The sequence below is a fragment of the Condylura cristata genome, unplaced genomic scaffold, assembly GCF_000260355.1.
Source record: "Condylura cristata isolate star-nosed mole 26May11 unplaced genomic scaffold, ConCri1.0 scaffold00009, whole genome shotgun sequence".
Lineage (NCBI taxonomy): Eukaryota > Metazoa > Chordata > Mammalia > Eulipotyphla > Talpidae > Condylura > Condylura cristata.
In genome coordinates this window covers 7051155-7076097 of record NW_004567110.1, presented here as the reverse complement: position 1 = coordinate 7076097, position 24943 = coordinate 7051155, and the positions used below count along the sequence as shown (strand labels likewise).

At 49.8% G+C, this 24943-nt stretch overlaps 1 protein-coding gene across 6 annotated transcripts in view; it reads right to left on the bottom strand.

The window, feature by feature from the left end:
• The window catches only part of ASAP1 (ArfGAP with SH3 domain, ankyrin repeat and PH domain 1), a 235925-nt gene extending 211200 nt beyond the window's left edge, over window positions 1–24725 (bottom strand). For 4 of the 6 annotated variants that reach the window (XM_012722943.1, XM_012722947.1, XM_012722944.1 and 1 more), the window contains exon 1: window positions 24624–24724. In XM_012722943.1, the coding sequence (XP_012578397.1) occupies window positions 24624–24682 (59 nt within the window). In that variant the 5' untranslated portion in view covers window positions 24683–24724. Of the gene's footprint in view, window positions 1–24623 lie in introns of all 6 variants that reach the window. The other 2 variants (XM_012722945.1, XM_004679591.2) reach the window with 1 other exon arrangement.
• Window positions 24726–24943: the final 218 nt, after the last annotated feature.

The window sequence follows — 24943 nt, the reverse complement described above, 5'->3', positions numbered from 1 at the left end:
AGGACACCTGAGGACTAATTCCCATCCTTCCCTGCAGCACCTACGTCCCCAGGAACTGAGGGAGGGGCACAGGCCCCTGGAGCCCCAGGCTTGCTGGTTTTCAAGCTCCCTCTCTGTTGGAGAATCCAGAGACCTCTACAGCCTGTTCAAGGTCAACAGTAAGTGAGAGCTGCTGTTCGCAGCTGGTCTGAATCCAAACTGCAGGCTCGCTCTTCCCTGAGGGTTCTGTCTCAGACAGGCTCCCTGTGGGCCCCCAGTAAATGTGTTTCGGGTTGAACTCGCTCCGTTTTATGAGCTACATCATTTCTGATATACGTAAAACAACCTGCAGTGAAGAAAAATTGTGGTGTTATGTGGGATTCCTAAAAACTTGCACTTTGCAGAAGTGAGAAACTATAAATCTTTGTTTATTTCTGAAACCTGAAAAATGAGAGATACTTCTAGAACCTGCCTCTTTTATCCCCTTTTCTATGACATCATTTTCCAAATGTTTATATTCCTCTAGTTGGACTGTGAGCTCCCTGAGACCGGAACAGCTCAGGTGCCTAAGGGTTATTTCATGACAGATGGAGAGAAGAATGAAGGCAGGTGAATGAAGGAGCAAATGAAGGAATATTCAGGGGCAGGAGTGGGGCAGCAGAATCAGAAAGAGAATCCCGGTCATAGAGCCTCTTCCAGCATCTACATGATCACAAACTATCAGAACCAAGAAGAATCCCAAGGATGTGGTAGCTTCCAATCCTTTCACTTTTCTGGACGAGGAACGGCTTCCCAAGTGGTCATCCAGGGACTCAGGATTCCTTGACAGATTTGTGGGAAACCAGGGTGAGACGCCAGGCATCCTGGCTCCCACAGGTTCTCCCCCTCCGCCACCTCTGTCAGTTACATTTTAAGGATGGGAATAAAGAGCTTGTCTTCAGAAGATCTGAAATTCTGTCTAAGAACATCTTAGGTTCATCTTCGCATCATCGTATAAGGACTGTCCATAGGCTGTGTCTACTACATATTTAAAAACAGTAACTTTATAAAATGTATAGGCATAGGGTCACTTAGTGATCTCCCCCAACTTTGGGCAAAGAGACTATGGAAAATACTGAGACTAGAGTAACACCTACCGCCCTGGCATTCTTGTCTCCACTTTCTCCTCCCTCCCCTCCTTCAGGCACCTCTTTCTCCTCCCTCCCCTCCTTCAGGCACCTCTTTCTCCTCCCTCCCCTCCTTCAGGCACCTCTTTCTCTTCTCCAAAGCTGATGAAGAAGGTACTCAAGGCAGCCAGTGTATGGTGGCTAAGTCCCCCACTCGGCTCCCGCCTCTCCTAAGAGTCTTCACAAGAGCTAAGTCAGGAGAGTAAGAGAGATGTTTTGTGGCCATACCCTTCCCACTCACCCGCTGCTCCCCTCAGCAGTGTATTTCAGTCAATCTGCCTGTTCTTCCCCCCTCTGTTTCTGGTGAATCCTCTCACCCCCAAGCCGCCCCCCCTGCACCTCTAGGCTGTACCCAGTTTTTGTATGCATAAAGAAAGAAATCTCTTCTTAAAAAAAATAAATAAGGGCCCTCCCTGGTGGCGCAGCGGGTTAAAGCACTGCACTGAGAAACTAAAGCCACTTCCGCATGAGTTCGATTCCCGCCTGCCCCGGAGGCGACCACATGGCGTGGCAGACCTCTCCTGACCCGCCCGCTGCTCCCCTCAGCAGTGTACTTCGTCGATCTGCCTGTTCTGCTCCCGCTCTGTCTCTGGTGAATCCTCTCACCCTCCGCATCTCTGGCCTGTACCCCAGTTCTGTATGAATAAATAAATCTTTAAAAAAAAAATAAAATAAATAAATAAATAAATAAATAAATAATAATAATGCTTGCACTAAAGGGAGTGGAGGTTTTTTAAACAGGCCCCCTCTCCCATCTGTGGGTGCCCTGACAGCACACAGAGAGAGCAGCTGAGATTCCTCCTGAGGCCATTGTCTCCTGAGTGCCTGCAGTTATTCCTCAGGGGGTGCTGTGGTATTAGGATGGGACCCATCAGTCAGTTCCATGCTGTAGTTAACCTAGCGGCTCTAAAGCCTCTTCAGTGGTTAAGAGGGTGCGGGCCGGGCTCACATGACTGGGGTTCATTGCCCAGTTCTGCCACTTAATAGGGATGGTAACTTCACCAAGTGATTTCCTGATCTTTGAAAGGAAGACGATGAAAACCTCCCCGCCAAACAAACTTATTACAAAGTATAACCAAGAGAGCCCATGTAAGGTGCTTAGCCTCTCTGATGGCGCAGGCGTTAAGTCTCAGCACTGTGAAGCCATCTGCAGCCATTGTGGCAGGAGTTCAATCCTGACCCACGCAGCACAGCAGACCTCTCCTCTCTTGCCTGCTGCTCCCCTCAGCAGTGTATTTCAGTAGATTCGCCTGCTCTGCTCCTCACTCTGTCTCTGGTGAATCCTTTCACTCCCAACCCTCCACACCTCTGGCTTATACGCCAGCTCTTATATGCATAAATAAGTCAATTTAAAAAAAAGATGCTTACCACGGTGTTTGGTGCATAGTAAATCATCAATAAAAGTTAACGACTAATAACATTCATTATATTCTAAACAGAGCCTATGCTTGGCTCTTCAGGAGCCAAACAGATACATAAGCCATGGCCCCCGTCTTCATACGTAGGCAGAGATTCAAGTTTTTAGCGCAACTGCTGAAATGCTCAAAGAATCCAAGTGGAAAATAAATATGTATTCAAATATGTGACCTATGCAAAGACCCCAAAAAGGTTTTCCCTTATGGCTTTCTCTTAGACTTTCCAAAGCGAGGTAGACCTATTTTTTATGAGCACTTTTCCAAACTGCTGTTCATCTGAAACACTACCCAAGAAGTAACATGTGAGAAATGACAGCTCTTAGTGAGCTGAGTGTTCACTGCCCTTGTATTTAACACCAGAAGCCGAGGTAGAAGCTCTCGAGGTCCTGGGGCAATATCATCCTATAAATTAAGTTCTTTCTTATAGTATTACAATCGACCTCAAACACCTCCGATCCCTCCACCTGCCTCAAGGTCTACTCGTCGCCAAGGACAGTTGGGAACTCATCATTCCTGGTCGCCAATCCCTACTAGGTGGTCTCTATTATCGGAATCTATAACCGTATCTGGCTGTTGCTTTTCAAAAATATGATTTCACCCGCAATGTGTCTTAAACCACATCACAAAGAGCTGTATTGTAACAGAATTTTTCCATAATTATGTCAAATGTAGGGCATTGCTCGATTTGAAAAAGGAAAATTGCCCACCCACTGCAGTTTTCTTCTTAGCATATGCTATTTGGCTAACGTCTTTCTCAAATATGAACATTCCAAATCACACTAGGGGCTTTAGTTATAAACACACACACACACACACACACACACACACACAAATTCTACACACACAAACTGCTAACAAACCTGGCAAACATCTCGTTTCTAGTCCCTGTCCTTTCTTTTCTGATTTTCTTATTTTTGAAAAATTAGTCTTTTTGCTCTGGCCTCAGAGATTTAGAGATATTATACCAACTCACTTATTAAAATGCTATGGTTAAATAGACAGCAGAGAATTCATTGCTGATTGGGTCTGCAGATGATTATTTTCGGTATCTTTCATTTTTCTTTAGTGCATAAACTGACTCTTCTAGTATTTCATTTTGGGAATTAACTTTCATTTACTCCCAACTAATTTCAGCATCCGGAACTCATCAGCAGTGGAAATAGACCTTGTTGGAATTAAATTATTTTCTGTCTGCCCTACATACCCCTTCTTTTGGGGACTACCCACCCCAGCTCAGGATGACGCTCCAGAGACTGTCAACCACATGTCTCCATCCTTCCAACCAGAGGACTGGGCCCAGGCTTGCAAAGTACCGCAGCCACCTGAAGGCGGCCTGGGTGGCTACTCCCATGGGTGTGTAACCCACACCACAGCAATCAGGGTGCTTGACAGAGACCTGACAGGATTGGGGTGAAAAGCCATGTACCTTTTCTCTAGAAAGTCAAAGGGGACCTACCTGGTGGTGCAACAGGTTAAGATGCAGCATTGCAAGCTGGCCACAGCTGCTTCAGTGTGAGTTCGACTCCTAGCCCTGGAGGTGACCCACATGGCACAACAGACCTCTCCTGACCCAACCGCTGCTCCCCTCAGCAGTGTACCTTGTTTGTCTGCATGTTCTGCTCCTGGCAGAACAGGTGAATCCTCTCACTGCCAGTGCACCTCTGGCCTGTACCCCAGTTCTCTATGCATAAATAAATAAATCTTTAAAAAAAAAAAATACAGTCAAAGGACCCAGTAAGCCTTCAGCGGCTGGTGACCATCTTTGCCACATATGAGAGGACTTCCCCAAGGAGGGTGCTAACCAAAAGCTGGCAAGAGATGAAGAGATGGAGGAAAGAGAGAATGCTAGTGACATCTGAACAAGTTGTCTGAATCACATGCTTGATGTCAGTCCAACCTCGGATGTCCCAGGCATGTGAGCATTTTTCTGTCTTAGCATAAGCTGGTCTAAATTGGGTTTCTTCCAATAAAACTAAAGCAGCCCTGGTTAATCTTTTCCTGGGCTTCAGTACCAGCTTCAAAGTTAGGATAAGTGTTAACCTTAGCCAAACTAGTCACTGCCTCAGAACCCAGTGCCTCGTCTGTAAAATCAGGATAATAATATCCACATCGAAGACACGTTATAAAGAATAAATTCGATAATACAGAAGAAAATATTTACAAGTCTTATCTATTAAGGATCTGGAATCCAAATATATAAAATCTTATAATTGATAATAAAAGAAACTCAAATAACTAATTTAGAATAGAGACACACGACTTGAATAGACGCTTTCCAAAGAAGATGCACAGATCGGTACTAAGCATAAAGATGCTCAATCTCATTAGTTATTGGAGGAATGCACATCAAAACCACTTCATACCTAATAGGTTAGCTATTAAAAAAAAAAAAGGTGGGCAGTAACAAGTGTTGGGGAGGATGTGGAGAAACTCATGCAGCTGCTTTAGAAATAATCTGGTCGTTCCTCAAAAAGCACCACCATGTGACCCAGTAATTCCATTCCCACATATATACCCAAGAGAAATGGAAACATACATCTGCACAAAGACTTGTAGATCAATGTCATAGCAGCATTATTCGTTAATAGTCAAATAGCATAAACAATCATTATGCATTATTTGTTATCCATTAACAAATACATGGATAAACAAGCAGCATGTGACCTACCCATGGAATATCATTCAGTCATATAAAAGGAGTAAAGTCGATACATGCTACAGCACAGATGAAACTTTAAAGCACATCATGCTAAATGAAAAACACAAAGGCTGCATATGATCCCAGTCATATAAAACATCCCAACTAGGCAAATCCCTATCAGAAAGCAGTCCAGGTTGAAAGGGGCTGGCAAGGGGCAGGCAGAAAGAGAGACCATCAACATACAGGCAGTGTCTTTGGGAGAGGGATACTACTGCCTCAGAATCAAGATGGTGCTGCTTACACAACTTTGTGATACACTAAAAACCTTACCAGAGTATGAATTATGTGAATATATCAAAGAAATAATTACTACACTGATACAGGTCAGAAAGCACAACTTACTCATTAATAACTAAAGGGCACTATTTTTTTTTTATTTTTTTGAAGAGATTTATTATGCATTCAAAAATTGGAGTACAGGCCAGAGGCACAGGAGTGAGAGGATTCACCAGAGACAGATGGGGAGCAGAACAGGTGGATGTACAGAAATACACTGCTGAGGGGAGCAGCAGGCAAGAGAGGAAAAGTCTGCTGCACTATGTGGGTCAGCTCCCTGGCCGGGGATAGAACCTGTGCTTCAGTGGCTGTGGACAGCTTTATGGTGCAGCACTTTAACCCCCGGGCCACGAGGGAGACCCCTACATGGCACTATTTTCATATACACTATGTCCAAAACAATTTTTAATTTTGTTTAAACCTCATAACACTACAAGATAGCTTTCAGTCCTTGTGTTTAATGGGTAGGAATCTGGGGCTCAGATTCAATTAGAACTTCAAGAGCTAAGATTCAAACACAAGCCTGATTTCAAAAGTCCACATGCCACATTCTTTGTATAAATAGTACCTTGCTGGATGGGGTGGGGCCTACTGGTGACATCCTCTCTCTCTAGTCTCCCTTTCCGCAGTAATGGAGTCCCAATTTGACTCCAGAAAATAATGTAGCCAGCTAAGATTCATCTTCCAGCCTCAGCAACAGCTGATATGTGTGTGTGCCTAAGTCTAGCCAGAGACCTATATGCTAAAGTACTACACAGCACTTTTGGGGACATGCCTTAAAACAAATAAACAAACTTGACTTGAGAAGCAGCCTATTGTCTCCTTTTCCTCATTTTCCAGCCTGTTGGAATGTGGATATGATGGCTGACACTCCAGCAGCCATTCAGGACCATGAGGAAATATGCCAAGGATGTCACAATGAGAGACAGATACAGCTGGTAACCAGGAGGGCATTATCAGTCTTTGGACTAGCTTCAACTTCTTTGGCCTGAGGGGGAGAGGGGAGCACCTTCATTGCTAATGTTACTTGGATTTGTATGTATATGCCTTTGAAATAAAATTCTAACTTACCCATGCCCATAAACATTCTGAACCAACTAAGAACATAGCAGAACAGTTAATGTCAGAAGGGTCAAAGTGCCTTCAAAAGTCATTCCCCCTGCCAGACCTCTATGCTTTAGAGTGTACATTCAGAGCTTTAGGGATTCTACTGAATTATTCTGTAGACAGTCACCAAGGCCTATTTTGTGGAGTTACAGAATCACTGAAAACACTGGTCTCAATTGCCAAGTCCAGGTATTACATTTTAGAAGTACTTAAATGTCATCTCGGCTGTTGCTTCAAAATAAGGTCAAGGAGGAGCCAATAGGCTCCCACAGAGTGAATTTCTCAAGTAGAAAATTTCTTTACTCAACCACGGCACAGTTTGGTTAAGAGAGAGGAGACAGGACAGATCCCAAACAGGAAGGAAGATGATAAAGTTCAAAGATGTCCCTGCTTTCCACTCCATATATTGCCCAATCTTCCCAGTGCCATCATTTAAAATCTCAGAATTATCCCCGTCAGAAAGACAAATGGTGGCACTTCCGCAGCTGAAATAGGATCGGTTTTGTTGTGTGCTGGTCTGTTTACACAAGGCAGATGTGATATTTAAGAGTCAACATACTATTTATAACCCAACAGCAGGCAAATACAGCATTGTTCTGTCAAAAAAGGGTTTCCTTTGGCTGTCCTTCTTTCTCAGTAGGGTTCTTAAAAGCACAAGCCACAGTGACATAAATGATGGTGAAATGTTTGAAGGGAAAGGATTTTGCGTGCTGACATTCCGGCTCTAGCTTAATATATCTGATTTTGCACATACTGTGGGAAATCAGAGTCAGTACCCTAAATGTTTTTTAGGAAGATAAAATATTCTAGTTTTATTTTTGTACTTTATATTATAGGTATCATGTTTATGTATGTGTGTTGGTGAGAAAGGAGAGAATTCAGATCACAAGTCATTGCAATCCTTTCTCCAGCACCTGGATGGAATATTTTACCCTACTTTTCCCACTTTTAAGCACGCATATGTATGCGTGTAGACACACACCCCTTTCACCTTTTCTAGAACACACGAACCAGGAAGTAAACACACAGATCCCAGAGAGCCAAATTCATTTCTTCAAAGTCCACACACCAAAACTCCTGTATTTTAATCACAGGAAACATGCTTACTTTATACTCAATTCTAACAAGTTCAATGAGCTGGTTTTTCAGGCTTTCAGCAACTTAAAAGGCAGAGGTATGCTCATATGTAGCGAGGAAGGCTTACGACGGAAAAAAAAGACTCCAACAAAAAAAAAAAACAGGGTGTCTGCTGACACACACCCCACAGTAAAGACCTTGACAAGCACGAGCGTTTGCCTGTGCGCAAACCATTGCTCAGCTGATGCCAGCATCCGCAGCCAGTGACATTCCAATGGCCCAACTTTGAGGATGAAGGCACGAGCTGTGTTCCGGGCCAGATGTAAGTCTTCTCAAAAGGGCTTCCCATCCCAGCAGCAAAAACAGGATAAAGTAAAAAGGTATTTGGGGATGCAGGGTTTTGCAGAAAATGCAGATTTCTCCAGAGCAGCAGCAAGGGCCACAGGGAGCCCAGAGACAAGGGGCCCAGAGACAAGGTCCAGGCCAGCATGAACGCCTGCGAGTTGTGTGACATCAGGCAAAGGCCAACTGCTTCACAGTGCTTCCCCGGCTCTAGAGCGGGGCTAAGGAGGAAACCTCAAAGGCTGCTATGGACATTAAAAAGCAGGCATGTGTGCCCCATCATGGTCATTCCATCCAAAGAACTGAAATTTTCTCTGTGTGAATCGTCACTGTTTTCTGTATAACTCTTATCCAATTACAATCAAAATAATGTCAGCTGACAATTTCACTGCCAGGTATACACCCAACAGAAATGCATGCATGTATTCACCAAAAGACACATGCAACGATGCCCAGAGATACTGCATATTTAATATTATAATGTCAAATGAGGAAGAATGGAACTTAGGAAGAAATCTGCATTTTCAAAATAATAACTCTAAAATCCTGAGATGTGCCAGGGCCCAAAGGTCAGCTGTACTCCTGGTCTTTATATTCCAGTCTCTCTGCGTTCCTGAGTTGTAAGCATTTTATGCATATACCTCTTCGTATGTGTCTGTATGTTTTATAATGTAATCTGCCCCACACTAAGGAGTAAGGTGAAGTATAGACAGACAGACACACACACACGATTTGACCCAAGTCCTCTTTTACTCTAAAAAGAGGCCAACTCATTTATCCAGAAAGTGATTCTGTTACAGGGCAGGGAGAGGAGCACTACTAAACCCCCAAACCTGCCTGATCCAAATAGGTTCTGCCCTCCGCCGCATCAAGACAAAACATATAATGAAAAGGAACTTCAATACAGTGAGTATACAATATGGAAGACAAAGAATATAACTTCTAAATCAAACACCTGAAGTCACCCATCCCCTCGTGGGCGAAAGTCCACCCAACAGGGGTTGGTCTAAAGCAAGGCCTGAAAGCTGCCACTAGACTAAAGCACCTTCTGGCCGGGACCCATGGAAAAGGGTCAGAAATGGCCAGGCAAGTCTGGGAGGAAAAGAGCAACATCAAAAGCAATTTCTTCATCACATGCTCACTGCTCCATGTGGCTTCCTCAGGTCTCCTTCTCCCTCTCCATCCTGTTTCCTTCTTCTCAGATTCCTTCTCTTCTCCCTTTTTTTTCTCCTTAGCTCCACCCTCCTTCTGGGTGGGGCAGGACACCTGAAACTTCCCCTTTTCCTAGGGACCACAGGGTTATAGTTCATGTTCAGAAACCAGTTGCCAGCCCGATCCTTTGAGTTTCCGTGTGTTTGTCCAGGCTGACTGCAATACAGGTGTGTTCACACAGACAGGCTGATCTCAACCCACCTTAACTGGGAAGAAACAAAACGATCCTAGTCTTTAGAAAGGACATGTATATGTGTGCACTTATCATGTAGCAGAGAAGGATCTTCAAATATTTCTCATTTCAACTCAGCACCACTCTATACAGAGAGCAGGATTTGTAGGGACATTAAGAAATCGACCACCACCAGGAGCTAGTGGGTGCCTGCACTGCACCTGCAGTGGGATCCAGTCTGCTGATTCCAAGTTCATCTCTCACGCACTCCACAGTGGAAGGCCTTAGACAGAAAGAGATACTGGTTCCCCATGGACGGGGATGGGTTTGAGTTGGGTAGTAGCTTATGTCCTTGCTTAAACCCCCACTGCTTAAACCCCCACTCATTTGTAACCAATTCTGAGACTGCAGTTTGGAACCAAGTCCGCACAGATTGCAGTCTCCTCTCCAGTAGGGCTCAAACCTCAAAAATGTCTCGAAAAGGCATTCCATTAGGGAAAGTCTGTGGTGGATGATGGCCATATTATTTCAGCATAATTGCTTTTTAAGCAGCTTATAAACCTATTGATTTTAATAAGTTTCAGCTTTTGTCCCACTCAGCGAACTGGCTTCCTTGCCACAGGGTTCCTGCAGCAGACAGTGAAGTCAGTGACCCCAGTTCAAATCCCCACCTGGTTCATGGGTGCCCAGCTTCCTGCAGAGGGGCCGATCCTCCAGCCCTGTCAAAAGCCAAATGCATCTCTGGCTTCTTTTCCTACAAAGATACATCAGAGTTACACTAATTTATCCCTTAAGGATAGTGGCAGAACTATTCCGAGTCCCCTTCAGCAGGCGTCAGGGACTTCCTTCAAGGCAAAATGTGCAGCGGCCTCCACTATAAAGAATGACCTCAAGGGTCTGCCCGTGAGCGGTCAGCTTGGTCAGCTTGCACGTCTCAGCCTCTCAGAACCCATGAGCAGTGGTCTTACCTCTCTGACCTGTGTCTCTACTCACCCTCTCCCTGTTTTGCTGCTCCCAGAGACAGACAGCCCCAGGCCCAAAGGATGAAGGCCAAGACCAGGGGTGGGGTATGGAAACCTCTAATATGCTTAGCCCTGGGGCTCTAAACCCTTGGATTCTAACAGGGACCTCAGGCCATAAGGCATCCTCCAGGGTTAACTTCCTGTGGGTAACAAAGGAGGGCGGGGGAGGGAGGGGGAGGAGTGGCTGGAGATCTGGTGGGGTAGAGAGGCCCCAGCCCATTCTGCCTACAGTGGGAATGGGCCACAGAGGAGGAAGAGGAAACGCAATGCTCTGAAAAAGAAATGGGGTCTCTTCCCTCAGCTTCCCTGGAGGCGACTCTGAAGGTGCAATGCCAACAGTAAGCAGATGGAAGGAGCCAGCAAAAACTGGGGGGGAAGGGAAGACCCATTACTCCTCTTAGGCTTCATGAATTCTTACACAACCTCCCAGTGAAATAGGACGACCCCAATTCAAGAGCAGCAAACAGAGGCACAGACGGGTAAAATCCTGGCCCATGTCTTCACAACTAGGTTTGTGTGATGCCAGAGACAGTACTATTTTTCAGTGTCAGCTGTCGACAGCTTTACTTGTAGACAAACCTGAGAAACAAATGGGGAAGACAGGAAGGAAAAAGAATTCCTACTCCATCTCACAATTGTCCCCCAGCCCTGCCTCTTCAGAGACGGTCATATCCCACACCCTCACCTCAGGGAGATGTAATTCACTAGACATCAAGGTCCTTCTGTGAGAGGTACAGGTCTCATGGACGCCACCCCACTCCAGACACTGGAACTACTAATCCCACCAATACCAAGGAGAAGCAGCTGGGACGTGAGGGCGGAGCTGAGCAGCCAGGTTGGGATAAAACCAGACATGTGGGCTCCGGGGGTCTCGTGGCCTGGTAGTTCATGGCTGGTCGTTTGGCTCTCCATCGGTTTTCAGCGGCCGGTGGCATCCAAGTCAGCAGAACTGGCAGGACATCCTAGCTAACTTATATTTCTCTCCTTTCCTCCCTGGGTTGTTCCTTTACCTTTCTCCTTGTTCATAAATCCATTCCTGAACCTTTTCGTGTGTGTCCTTAATACGACTGAATCTTAAGCACGTGGGTGAAGACCCACAGACAGGCAACCCCATTCACATTGGGGTGCCCTGGAACACTTCCTGTGAGCCCCTCCTGTGAACCCAGCAAATCACATCCTACAGCCTTGGGTGTTTCTCTCTCTGGCCCGTGTTCAGGTGACACAATGGGGAATCTCCAAGAGAACCCTTCAGCAGGAGGGAGGCCTGGCCAGGGGCCTGGAGGCTGGGCCAGCCACTCCTGCAGGCCTGGCTGCACAGCCCAGTTATCTGCGAGGGGGGCCAGTGCCCGGTGACTCCCCTTATCTCGGGAATTCAGGCAAAGGTTGACGGAACAGGCCCAATTATCTCAGTCATTGTGCTGTGCACAGTGGTGTGAGATCAGCGTGGCATTTACTTGCTCCTTAAATTTCAAAGAAAAGGTCTCATTTTCCACCTTCACATTCAATTCTATTGGGACAAGCGGTGTGAAGAGTTTCCTGAGAGACACTGGATCAGATGTCTCTCGGGCTTGAAGGGCTAAGTCGTCTTTGCCCCTACCCCAAACCTCAAAAACACAAGGACAGACACACCAACTAAGCCACACGTGGACAAACGCGTGCACACTCAGGCATAACACTGCCCAAGAGATGTGTGAAGAACACGGCTGAGCCAAGCCCTGGAGAAGCCTCTGGGCGCCCAGAGGTTGCAGGGCTGGTCCTGTTCTGCGCCCAGCACCCTGGTCTGGACAAACACCTCTGGGGGCGGCCTGGCCCTCTGGCTTCCACATTAGCCAGTGGTGTCTAGAAGGCAACTGGAGAAAGAATATGCAGGAAAGGGGAGTCCCCTCCTTACCAGGCTCCCGCCCACCTTCTCAGCTGCTGTCAGAGGGCCTCTGCAAGCTGCCTCTCTGGCTCAGACTTCTGGGGGGCTTCCCCTGCTTTGGACCAGGCCTTCAGACCTTCAAAGGACCCGGGAGTACCCACCATCCCTTGAGGTTTCCCTACCCGTCTCGCCCACACTTCTCAAGTGAGTTCTTTATTAAAGTCTGCTCAAATTATCCTATTTTGAGTGTGCCATCTGCTTCCTGCTGGGACCTGGACGGATCCAGGAGGCAGAGTAAACAGACAATGGCCGTGGAATGCAGAACAGCGAAAGGCAATATTGTTTCCCAGGGAAATGCAAGAGCTCTGGAGTCTGATGGCTTGAGTTGCGTGTTCTGCTCCACCTCTACTATCCATTAACCCTCAGTTTCCACCTCTGCAAATGGGGTTAGTATGAGTGCCTACTCCCCAGGCAGACGTGAGGATCGATGAGTTAATAACGGGGTGCAGGGCTGGGCGTTTGGCACTTCATCAGAGTGGCCAGTGTCTTGCTGGGTTTCTGACAGTTAACTGCATAGTCCTCTCAACATGTAAGTGCCCAAAATACATCTGCTGAATGGCTGAAGTGCCAGGAGGAGCAGGCACTGGGAACAACGAGAAGTAACAAGGCCATGATAAAGGGCATCCAGAAGAAATGCAGTGGGGGCTTTGCACACCCACGGATGCTAGAACGCACACCAGCTGTTTCAGACATGCCTCGTCTCCTCCCTCTGGTACACACATCAGTATAACACACAAGGTCCAGGGAGCCCCTGTCCCAAAGTCCTCCTGGGCTTGCTCGTTCCAGCTTCTGACCTCAGTATTATGCACATGGTGGGGTTATCAAAGAATGTATTTGGTCAGGGTCCCTGATTCCTGCCCAGAAGCTCCCAAGAGATAAGAGTTTCTCTTACATGTTAATGAGATGACTCATGGTTGGGGGTGAGAGGAACTCCAGGAAGGTCCACCAGAAAGATCTCCAGAGGGGCTGGAGATGGAGTCCAGCCAACCAAGGGCTGAAATTTGATCACTCCTGCCTCTGCAGTGCAAATGCTATACAAACCCTAAAACTCTGGGGATAGGGGGTTTGCCAGGGGGGGTGAGCCCTGCAATATGCTGGGAGGGCTAGAACCACCCCCCCACCAGCCCCCCCAGGCTCCTCCACTTGGCGATTCCTAAGTTACAGCCATTGTAATAAGCTGGTGAGTAAAGTGCTTCCCCCAGCTGGCTCGATGGAACCCGCCAACCCACCGCTCCGGGTTGTGACACTAGAGAGGCAGACTCGGAGAGTGACCGTAAGCCTAGCAGTGCCACTGTGGGTAGTGAGTTTCAGACCGACCGGAGTTATTGGACACCGGGTTGGTGTCAGGGAACTGGAATGCAGCCCTGGGTCTGTCGCAGTGCTAGAAAAAAAAGACATGGCACCCATGAATGCTCTTGTGCATGTGCTCGTGACGTGCTAGGTGAGCCCAGCTCACTGCCTCCTGGTCCCCTGCAGCAGCTTTGGCACTGAAGAAAACAACTCAAGCCAGACGGCCACTCTCAGGTGAAATGCAGTGCCCCAGGGTCACCAGCAGGGAAGGCATCTCTGGTTAAAATAAACACAAGCCGCTTTCTCTTCCGAGCAGATGTACTTGAAGGAAGCACAGTGAGGACTCTTCAGGTTCCACATCAGAGCTGCTAGCGTCGCTAAGTACTTGTAGAGCGAGTCGCAGACAAGCCGTCATTTGTTGTAGTTATTGCCTCCCTCTCCTTCTGTTCAGGGAGCCCCACTGCTGAGCAGAGGGGGAAAGGTGGACTCAGAGGGAACACTGGGAGTCAGAAATCTTGGACTTCATAGAAGGTGGCACCTGTTACTAGCTGGGAAACTTAGGCAAGTGGTACTCTCACAGGGATCTCACAGGTCACATCTCTCAAGGGCCTCCGTGGCCTGGTCATTCACCCACTCAACATACACGAAGCAGCACTTAGCACGAGGCAGGCACTCTTCCAGAGGCTATGGAGTGTGGTAAGCAAGACGGAGGTGTTCCCCACCCTCCTGGAAGCCATAATCTTGGGGGAAGGACAAAGCTGGTCATGACTCAAAGAAGGCAGACAGACAGACACCCCCAACCCTGGGGAGATGCACCAGGTCTGTGGAGAAGTGAGCAGGGAGGCAAAAGGGAGGGTTCTGCAGGCTGAGCTGAGATTGAATGAACAGGTGTGAACTGGACAATGAAGGAAAGGGGGCTGAGAATGTGGGAAGGTGGAGAGTGCAGAGAACAGTTCTTTAAGGAAACAACAGAACTCAAGTCTGAATGGAATACAGAGAGAAGCAAGAGATACAGGTGTGGCCAAGCCATGGCTGGGGTCCAGAGCTGGGGTGTGGGCAGGACTGACACCCACCTGAGGACAAGCAGTCCAGGGCAGGGACCTCACAGCACCCCACACTTGCCCCTGAAGCTGGCTGTTGCCCCACCTACCCCAGCTTCTGGTCCCCAGGCCCTGCCACCTGCCTCCCAGACCACCAGACTTCCTGCTAGGCGAGGTTACCCTCATGGAAGGTTGCAGGATCTGAGGACTGTTCTGGGGGCAGAGACCCAGACCCGGGGATCAGAGGAGGCCGAAGGCAAAGGCCCAAGCTGGAGGTCAGATGAACAGACGAAAGGAGCTGAGCTGAGAAGAGGCCTGAGGCCAGCTCTGACCTCACACAGGCGTGGCCCGGACAATCCCAGAGGCAGGCAAGGCCTTGCTGATGATGGAGGTGTGCGGAGCTTCATTTAAAACAGCAAGAGCAGAACAGAGATGAAGGAAGAGGGTCTAAAGTTGGACTGCTGGGCCTCCCTACTGTGCTGGTGGGGCGGGCACCCGGGTTTTGCCTTCCCAGCATCCAGTACCCTGCCAGTGGGAGCCGGACAGTGAGTTCCCTCTGGAAAGCCCCACTCTGCACCATCACTTCTTAGGTTCTCATGGGCTCATCTCTGGCCCGCCCTCCAGCCCTTCATGGGTCTGCCCATTGCCTAGTTCACAGTGACTGTGACCAACACCTGTCCCTGGTTGGACCAATGGGGTATTTTTTTTTTAAGGTTTATTTATTTGTGCACACAGAACTGGGGTACAGGCCAGAGGTGCGGGGGCGGTGAGAGGATTCACCAGAGACAAAGTGGGGAGCAGAACAGGCAGGTCGACGAAGTACACTGCTGAGGGGAGCAGCGGGAGGGTCAGGAGAGGTCTGCCACGCCATGTGGTCACCTCCGGGGCAGGCGGGGATCCAACTCATGCAGAAGTGGCTTTAGCTTCTTAGTGCTGGGCTTTAACCCGCTGTGCCACCAGGGAGGGCCTCCAATGGGATTTAACATGGAGATTTTGCTGGAATTTCTGGAAAGAAAACTATCTTTGGGGTTGTTCAGTGGCAGCTGTAGAAGGTGCTTCTAGAAGCCACAACATGGTGAACATAATAATAAAGGCAGTGTGGGGAAAGGCACAGATAAGAGGTGAGGGGTCCAGGAAGACCCAGTGCTGCGGAGAGAAAGACCGGATCCAGACATTCCTGGGTCAGGCTTTACCCCTGGACATCTCGCTTACAGGAGCAAGTCAGTCCCTTCACTGCTGAAGCTAATCTGACGCGGGATTCCATCCCCAGAACGAAAACTGTGCCGGCACATACAATGGTCACATTCCCTCGGGGCCAGTGCACAGTGCAGAGTCCGGCCTGTCCCATCTCACACCCGATGCTAGGAGGGTGGCGGGCACACAGGAACCCGGACAGAGCCTGAGCCGCCAAGCCTGCCACAGACCCTCGCACAGGGCCCCCACACGCCTGACCCGGGCCGAGAATGGGGCCCCCTGCCCAACACTGACCCACATACAGCCCGATACGATGGGCACGCGCCACTGCTCATTTACCGGTGAGAACTCCATTTCCTGTCTCCCCTTTTAGCAAACTTGCTCTTTCAGAAAACTCCTGACAACTGTACTTCACCCTGAAGCAGCAGGCTCACCTTCACCAGAGTCTGTGGCGCCGGTATAAACGGGCAATAATCTGGCCGCCAACGATAAGGCAGCGGTCACTCCCTGACCTGTCTGCAGTCACATCGTGAAGCTCCATCTGCAGTCTTGTGACTCAGTGGAAGAGGGTTCTACTCGCTGGCCCTGGCAAATGCGTCTCACTGGAAGCCAAGTCACTGCTGGAAGGTCATCAACTCTCAGCGAAACCTGGGCGCTGGCTGGCTGTGTGCAGAGAACCCCCATTATTAGAGCACCCCTTTCAGGAGCTGTTTACTACGCTGAGTAGCGATCCATGCAAAGTGGTCAACATCTCGTTCTTTTTATTTTTATTTCTGGAGAGCAAACGGTTGTCTACTCAAATCTAGAAAATGCATTCTTAGCTCAGTTTCCACCGTTAACCAAAAAGGCCGTCATCTTCCACATGGGCCGGGCATTCAAAGCTGTTGTTTTCTCGGAGATTATCCCTGCAGGTCCAGGCATTTCGGAAGACCCCACCGTGAGAAATGCAAATGCAGGGCCCAAGGCCCATCAAGGATCTCGGTACTGTATGCTGCCCACCTGAGCAGGGCCGCTGACTTGAGTTCAATGTCAACATGAGTTAGGTGCCAGCTGTATCCCCAGCACGGGGTGACACTGTGGATAAGCCCCTATCACCGCTGTCCCCTGGGAACCCATGGTGTGGTAGGCATAGCAGATACACCCAACCAAGCAAATGACTGCAGACTGTTAAGAGCCGTCAGAAGAAAATGGACAGGGAGTGGCTGGGGGTGAGGAGCGATCAGGAAACAGTGTGGAGGCTGAAAGTCCATGACAAGTCACCCTGTGAAGCTGTGTGGGGGTGGGGCAGGAGCTGCAGCGAGAAGGCCCTGCAGGCAGGACACCCACTGAGTGTGCAGACAGCAAGGAGCCAGCTGGGGGGGGGGGGGGGCCACGCTAGGGTGCAGGCCTGGAGGGGGGCTGGATTCCACTGACCTTGGCAGCCAGCAGGGTGCAGAGTTAGGGCCGCAACCTGGCTCAAGGAGGCGTGGAGGGGCTTCTGTTCTGAGCGTGCTCAGTGTGAGGTGCTCCATTAACAGTGGACCTGTTAATGGGGATCATCACTTTGGAACTCAGGACAGGTTCACCCAGAGAGATACTTCGGAAAGAGTTGGCACACAGGCGGTCTTCACAAATATTTTGAGGGTAGCTGGAGTGAGGGGTAGTCTACTGAGAGACAGAAAGAGGCCAGAGATACAAAAAGACAGCCAAGCAGTTCGGATGCCAGGAAAGCCGGAGGGTAAAAAAGGAAGTGGCAGCTGGCTCCAGAGCCTCCTGGAAGCAGAACTGAAGGAAGAGTAATTCTGAAACTTCTAGTGCCAGCAAGCCGGCAGCTTCAGTATCGATTTGGGCAGACAGATAGAGCATCCCGGAGCCCTGGGTGGACCCTCCGGGCTCTAATGCCCTCTTGGGGAACCAGACACACAGGCCAGGGAGGCTGGCATCAGGACCCAGGCAGGGCAGGGCTGGCAGGGAGGCTGGGGGGGAACCGGCCTGCCAGCCCCCCACGAATCTTTACCCTTCCCTTCTCTGGGCTCTCTGGCGTCCTCGCGGCCTCACCTCTTCCACAGACACGCGGCTCACCCCCTGCGCACCATCTCGGGCCCAGGGACGCCGCCCTTATATCCGGGACTTTAGGCTCGGGTGTACAACTCATGCACGCGTGCAGCGCGCCCACACACCCAAGCGCCTACTGTGTTGACACAAACAAGGCCACAGGTGGTAGCCGCAGAGGCTACGGCACAAAAATCGTGCCTCGTGCCATCTATCCTGCACCTCTCACTCCCTATGTCCTTACATATGTGAGGTCTCAGGAGGGCCCCAGCAACAGCACGTAAACTATGTTTGCTCTTGGCTACTGGCACTACCTTCTTGTCTGGCTTGCAAGCATCCTGACGGAAGTGGCTGTGCCCGACTTCAATCCTGACAATCACAACCACAGCCACTCTGGTGTGCGTGCTGAGGGCTAGGACGCGTTCTCGGATCCATGTGCACCGAAGCGCTCTTAATGTTCTACACCAGTGTTACTTCCATAAGAAATGAAGCAATAAAAAATGAAGTGGGATCCTTCCAACACATTGCAAAAAAAGAACATGAACTACCCAAAGAAAGACACTAACTACCCTTAGGTGTGCTCGTAAGTTTAAAGGAGGCTTTAAATATATACAGGGTACGGGAGAAATACTACAAGGAACGAAAACAAGATGGCGGGTGCCTGGAAGCCCCCACGTCTATAAATGAGCATGTTAAAGCCCACCGAGGTGTCTGATCCCGCTCCTGGCCTGGACTGCACCTCTGGGCGCAGATGGAACAGGGTGGCACACAGTGGAGGCTGACCTTTTGCGAGAGGCAGACTGCGTGAAGGCCCTTTGAATAAACGGGCGGGAAGGGGGACAGAGTTCATTATTACTTGTTCTATTCATTTTCCCCAACTATCTTCCGCATGACTCAGACCATCCGATGACAGCACCAGCAGTGGTGGTTAGTAAGCACCTGCTGCGTCCCAGCAACGGATCCTGCCACTTGGTCTACTGCATTATCCACCTCATTCTTAAGCCTCCATCCTGTCCTTGTCTCCATTCGACAGATGAGGCAGCAGAGGCACAGGGTCACTGAGTCACTTCCTCAAAAGTGAGACTTCTTGTTTTTCTGTGACATCTGTATCATCAGCATTCTCAGAATTTTAAACAAAACCCGACTATAATCTCTGTCGGCCCTCCCTGGTAGCACAACGGGTTAAAGCGCAGCACTCTGAAGCCATGGAAGCCACTGCAGCATGAAGCTACCTGCAGCCACTGCAGCCTGAGCTAGATCCCCGGCCAGGGAGCTGACCCACATGGTGCGGCAGCCCTCTCCTGTCTCCCCGCTGCTCCCATCAGCAGTATATTCCAATCACTCTGCCTGTTCTGCTCCCCACTCTGTCTCTGGTGAATCCTTTTACCGACCGTGCCACTGGCCTGCACCCCATATGCATAAATAAACCTTTTTCATATGCATAAATAAATCTTTTTTAAAAATAACCTCCTCTTCAATGGTGACACTGTTTTCCACTAATTTGTTATCATTTTGCAGCTACAGAGCAAGCCCCTTTGGGAGGTGATGGATGCCGACATAGACCACATGCCTGCACCAACACCTTCTACGGGTCATTCTCCCGCTTGTGCTTTATAGATGTGACCCCACCTGATCCCCAAGGGGTCCTGGGGGAGAGGCCCAGAGGAGACACCTGAAGCTGAAAAAGGCCAAGAAAAACTCAGGCTCCACAACCAGCAGCAACAGAGCCAGGCCAGGCCCCTTGGTTCCAAGTGCCAAGCCAGACCCTCCGGTCACACAGATGTTCCCCGTGACCCCCCTCAGTGGCCCCATGAAGTAAAACCAAGGAGGGTGGCAGGAAAGTGCACTGCCCACCCCCAGGGACACTGCCCACATGAGTGTCTCCCTGCCAAGCATATGTACAATGACTCACCTGCCTCGCAAAAAATCCAGACTCACTCAGGGTAACACAGAGATCCTGCCTTTAGACGAGGAGAGAAGTGGGGAGGTGGGGAAGGCAGAGACTCTCAGGACCCACCAGGCACCAGTGCTGAAGCAGGTGCTTTACGTCACGATGTACATTTGTCACAGGCTGAATTGTGTCCCCTGCTCCCCGGCTCCCCAGGAAGGTGATTTTATTTGGAATAGGATCTTTGCGGATGCCATTAATATGTGGGTTCAGATGAGGTCATGTCAGAGAGAAGTGGGCTCTATACCCCAGGCTGGTAACCTCACAAGAGCAGAAGGAAACGCCGGGAAAGGCCAGTGACAGCAAAGGCAAAGACTGGAGGCTGCCACAGACCCAGAAGCTGGGAAGAGGCAGGGCAGGAGTCTCCCCCTTGGGGTTCAGGGAGGGCATGGCACTCCCCACAATGTGATCTCAGCATTCTGGTCTGCAGAATAGTGAGACGACACACCCCTGCTGTATAAGCCACCAAGCTTGGGGCCCTGGCTGCGGCAGCCCTCAGCAGACTCACATGATTCTGTCTGCTCTCCCAGCCCTGCCTGGACAGAAGCCACGTTTTGTTCCCCTTTGTACCTCAGCAGGTGGTGTCATCCTCGCCCGTAGGAGGTGTCGAGAGAGTATTTGTTGAGTGAACAAGTGGCAGAATTAAGTGTAAACTCAGTAGGAGGAGGAACTAGGTCTTTTATCTCGAAGAGACCAGAGCAAATTAGGGACTCAAGAGATGTTCCTACAGTGCATCAACTTCTTCAAACGAATGCAGACAAACGTGGGAAGGCTTTGCAGGGAGCCTTATTTACGTTTCCTCGGATTAAGCGTCCGCCATGGCACGCAGTAACTGCTTACTAAATTTAGAAGGCGGGAAGGAGTAAGACTGGGCTCACAGGCCCCCAGTTCTCAATCTAGGAAGAATCTGGGGGCATCCCACTGGTTGCGAGGGGCGGATGTCCTGAAACAACCAGCTGACTTTTCAGCTGCCTGTAGGGTTCTCACAGTGGAACTTGAATCTTGTTTTTTGGAAAAGCGTTTATTTTTCTTTTACATCCAGAAATCACAAGGCTTCCCCACCCTGCCAACAATGTCAGAAATGCAGCTTTAGTTGAGAGGTCAGCGCGTCGGAGTCCGGCTCTCAGGCCACGTTTCCTGTCCATGCGCGACCTTCATTCCTGGCCCTGCCCCGCGGCCACAGAGGAGCCTCTGCAGGGCTCAGGAACTCACTGTGCACCCACAGCTGCGCTACGCGGCAGGAAGCGCCTTGACCTCCAGGCTTGGTTTAGGGAGAGCTCAAGCTGAGGTCAGTTCATTACCGCATGTGGAAAAAAAACCCAAAAGTAAGGCCAACCGATTTCCACTTCTGTCCCCTGCTGTTGTGCGGGTGGTGTTGGGACGAACAAAAGAAACAGCTTGCTCTTATTCCCCTGGACTTGAGCTCGAGGGATGACGGCTGTGTTGCTGGCTGCGGTGCTATTCACTCATGCGTCGTCTTGATAACCAACGTAAGCAAAGGAGCCGGCACTCGGGTCTTGAGAGAGGTGCAAGGTCCCTGCTCCCCTTCTGCCAGGTGTGAGCCAGCAGCAGTCTGACAAGACAGGGAAGAGTGACCCCTTCCTAGTGCTGGGGACAGAGGGCGCCACTTTCTGTCTGGGGACAGCTTACGTGGTCAGCTCACACGCTCAGGGCAGCACCCCTGCTCCCAGCGAGGAGTCCTGGAGGCGTGGGCCTGCAGTCCCTTGGGGGGTTAGCCCCACTCGGCTCCTGGGCCCCCCGGTGTCCTGCACAGAGCCTGTCCAGCTGGTCATCAGCCTGTCTGTGCTGCTATTTACCTCCTCCTCTTCCTCTGGATGCAAAGCGCAAGGACCCGTTGTGTCTGCTGCCCACACCTGTGCCCCAGGCTGATTCTGGCAGGTGAGTAATACTTCTCGTTTGGTAATCATATGACTGTGCCATCAAACAAATAAAGAAAAACAAAAGGTGTCGGGCCTTATGTGACTGCAAGACAGTGAGACCTCCAGGGTCGGGCAGGTGTCGCGGTCACCCACGCTGTCCACCGCTGGCTCACAGGGTGCTTCCCGACTGTCTGCGTTATACCTGGACCATTCAAGCTTCTGTGCCCTCGCGCCCAGCACCCAGATCAGCGCAGAAGCCCACCTCATGCTCCCGCCCAGTCAGTGATCCCCCAGTCAGACTAAACAAACACCCTCCTGCCGGCTGCATGATGGCTGACGAGTTACCCATCCCTGCAAAGGGACTTGGGACAGCAAAAGCTGTAGCTGTACAATAACAGCACAGCAGTAGTAGCAAAGTAAAGTGATCATGGGTTGAGCAGTAGAAGTAGCCCTAGGCCTGACGAAACAAATAGCCGCAGGAACAGCAGAAGCAGCGGCTGTCGCCGTCACAGGTGCAGGAGCAGAGGTCAAGGAGTAATGATGACAATGTAAGTCACCGTCATCACAGCACAACTCGTAGCTACCGTAAGAGGAGCAGCAGCAACCGGAACAGCTAACGCCGATACAGCACTTACTGTGACCCAGCAATTTACCTCCATTTAGCTAAGGCTCAACAGAATGCTCAAAGGACGTTTAAGAGAGGATTCACAGATGACGGCGCCGAGGCAGAGGGTTCAGTAGCGTCCGCAGGGTCCCGTGCTGTGGAGTCATGCACCCGGCATCTAGCACTCAGCCACCCGCAGCCCGGCTGCAGGGCCCGGCTCTTAGTAACAGCCTTTCAACGCCTATTAGCATGGCAAAGAAAGACTTGCTCCCCAATATCTGTTCTCTTCTCTAGTAACAATTCTCAGTTTGGGGAAGCATATGTCCTGCAGAATAGATTACATTTCCCAGCCTTTCTTGCTGCTAAGTGTAAGAGAACTAAATTCTGGCCAACTGAATATAAACAGTAGCAGCAGGAGCGATACCCAGGGCGCATCATTACAGAGAGGGGTCTGCCTTTCCTCTTCCCGCGCCTTCTCCTGTGAGTAGATGTGATGGCTGGCGCACAAGCAGCGGGAGCAAACCATGAGGAAACCTTGGGAAACCCGTGGCAGAGAAGGAAGAGGGAAGCCTGGCGTCACCAAGCTGGAACAGCCCTGCCACCACTTGTGAGTCTGAACTTTCAGGTAAGGGAAAGTTCTACCTCCGTAAAGCCAGTGTCCTTTCCAGATTTTTTTTTTAAAGATTTATTTATTTATTCATACAGAACTGGGGTACAGGCCAGAGGCTCAGGGGTGGCGAGAGGCTTCACAAGAGACAGAGTGGGGTGCAGAACAGGCAGATCGACGAAGTACACTGCTGAGGGGAGCAGCGGGCGGGTCAGGAGAGGTCTGCCACGCCATGTGGTCTCCTCCGGGGGCAGGCGGGAATCGTACTCATGCGGAAGCGGCTTAAGCTTCTTTGTGCAGTGCTTTAACCCGCTGTGCCACCAGGGAGGGCCGTCCTTTCCAGATTTTATGTCATTCATTTTATGTCAAAAGCTAAATAATGCACGGAGACTTGCACTTATAATGAACGTGAAAAGACATCTGCAGAACGAATGTTATCTTTGTGTTGAACTCTTGACTTAAAATACAGAACGAAGTAAGTGACCCCCCATCCACTGAGAACAACTTTGTTTATTTAATCATACCTAAAAATTCTTTTCATCCTTTAATTTGGAATAATTACAATGTTCTATGTGTCTACTTAACATCAGACATTTAATTTTACTGTGTTTTTTTCTAACCCGCACCAAACATCATTACCTCTTTCACAGGTAAGAAAACAGAAGAAACAGAGATGGTGAGCGATTTGCCTTAGGTCACACAGCAGTGGTGGCAGCGCCAGATTCCACACCCTCCAGCTCCCTAGAGCACTCCTGCACACCAAGCATACAAACACCTGGCACAGCAGCTCACCCTGTGTCTAGTCGCCCTGAATTCCTGACCGGGTGTTTTCTGTCCAATTCTTGGGGTTCTTGCTGGCCAGTGAAATCTTTTATCATCCTCTGGCACAAACTTCCACCCATTGAGGCTCCCAACAGGCCTCAGAATTCGCAGGCCCAAATGTGGCATCTGGATCTTGACCTCATGGCAGCATGGCATCGAGGAGGAAAGCCGGCAACTAGAAGTTGACCCAGGGCCAGCTGGGCAAGCTCTTTGCCTGTAAGCGGAATGTTGCCATTCCTACCCGTTACACTTCACCCCTTGCTCCCCTCGCCTGCCCAACCTTCGCTTCGGGATAAAGGATAGAAATAATGTGATTGAAAAGTTTAAAGCAGAAGAGAAAAGCACTTATGGAAAGTCTACAGTTCAGGCCCTCCCTGGTGGTGCAGCGGATTACAGCACAGAACTCCGAAGCTAGCCATAGCTTCTTCAGCACAAGTTCGATTCCCGTCCAAGGAGTGACCCACATGGCCCACAGATCTCTCCTGACCCACCTGCTGCTCCCCTCGGCAGTGTACTTTGTCCTTCTGCCTGTCCTGCTCCCCACTCTGTCTGTGGGGAATCCTCTCACCCCCCACACTTCTGGCCCATACCTCAGTTCCTCTACGCATAAATAATTTTTTTTTTTTAAGAGAAAAGTCTACAGACTGACGAAAGCCAGAGATCCGCTCTCCACACGCACTTGCACCACTGGTGTTTCCAGCAGGCTCAAGGGCTTCAGTTTGATCAATTTTTGTATTTCAACAACCCCCCCCAAAAAAAAACCCCTTCCACTTTTCCACTCTGGGTTCTGTGGATGGGCTCGGCTAAGAACACTCACCGATTCCATAGTGAATCTCTCGACGAAAAACTGGAGAGCCTGGAGGCTGAAGATCTCATGTCTCAGCCGTCACATCAGAAAATTACCTGGATGGGGGGAGGGAGAAAAGGTGACAAGAGTCATCCAGGGGACTGAGCAGAAGATCCAGCCTGACACCCACACGCGACTTCCCATGCAGGCAGCACCATCGGAAGGTTCTTACAGCAGAGAGGCTGTCCGGGAGTATGAAGGAAATCTGGCTGGGAAGCATATTTCTGGGCTCTACTTTGAGGCTGAGCTTGCCATCGCAAAGCTGTGCAGGGCTCAGGAATCCTCCTTGC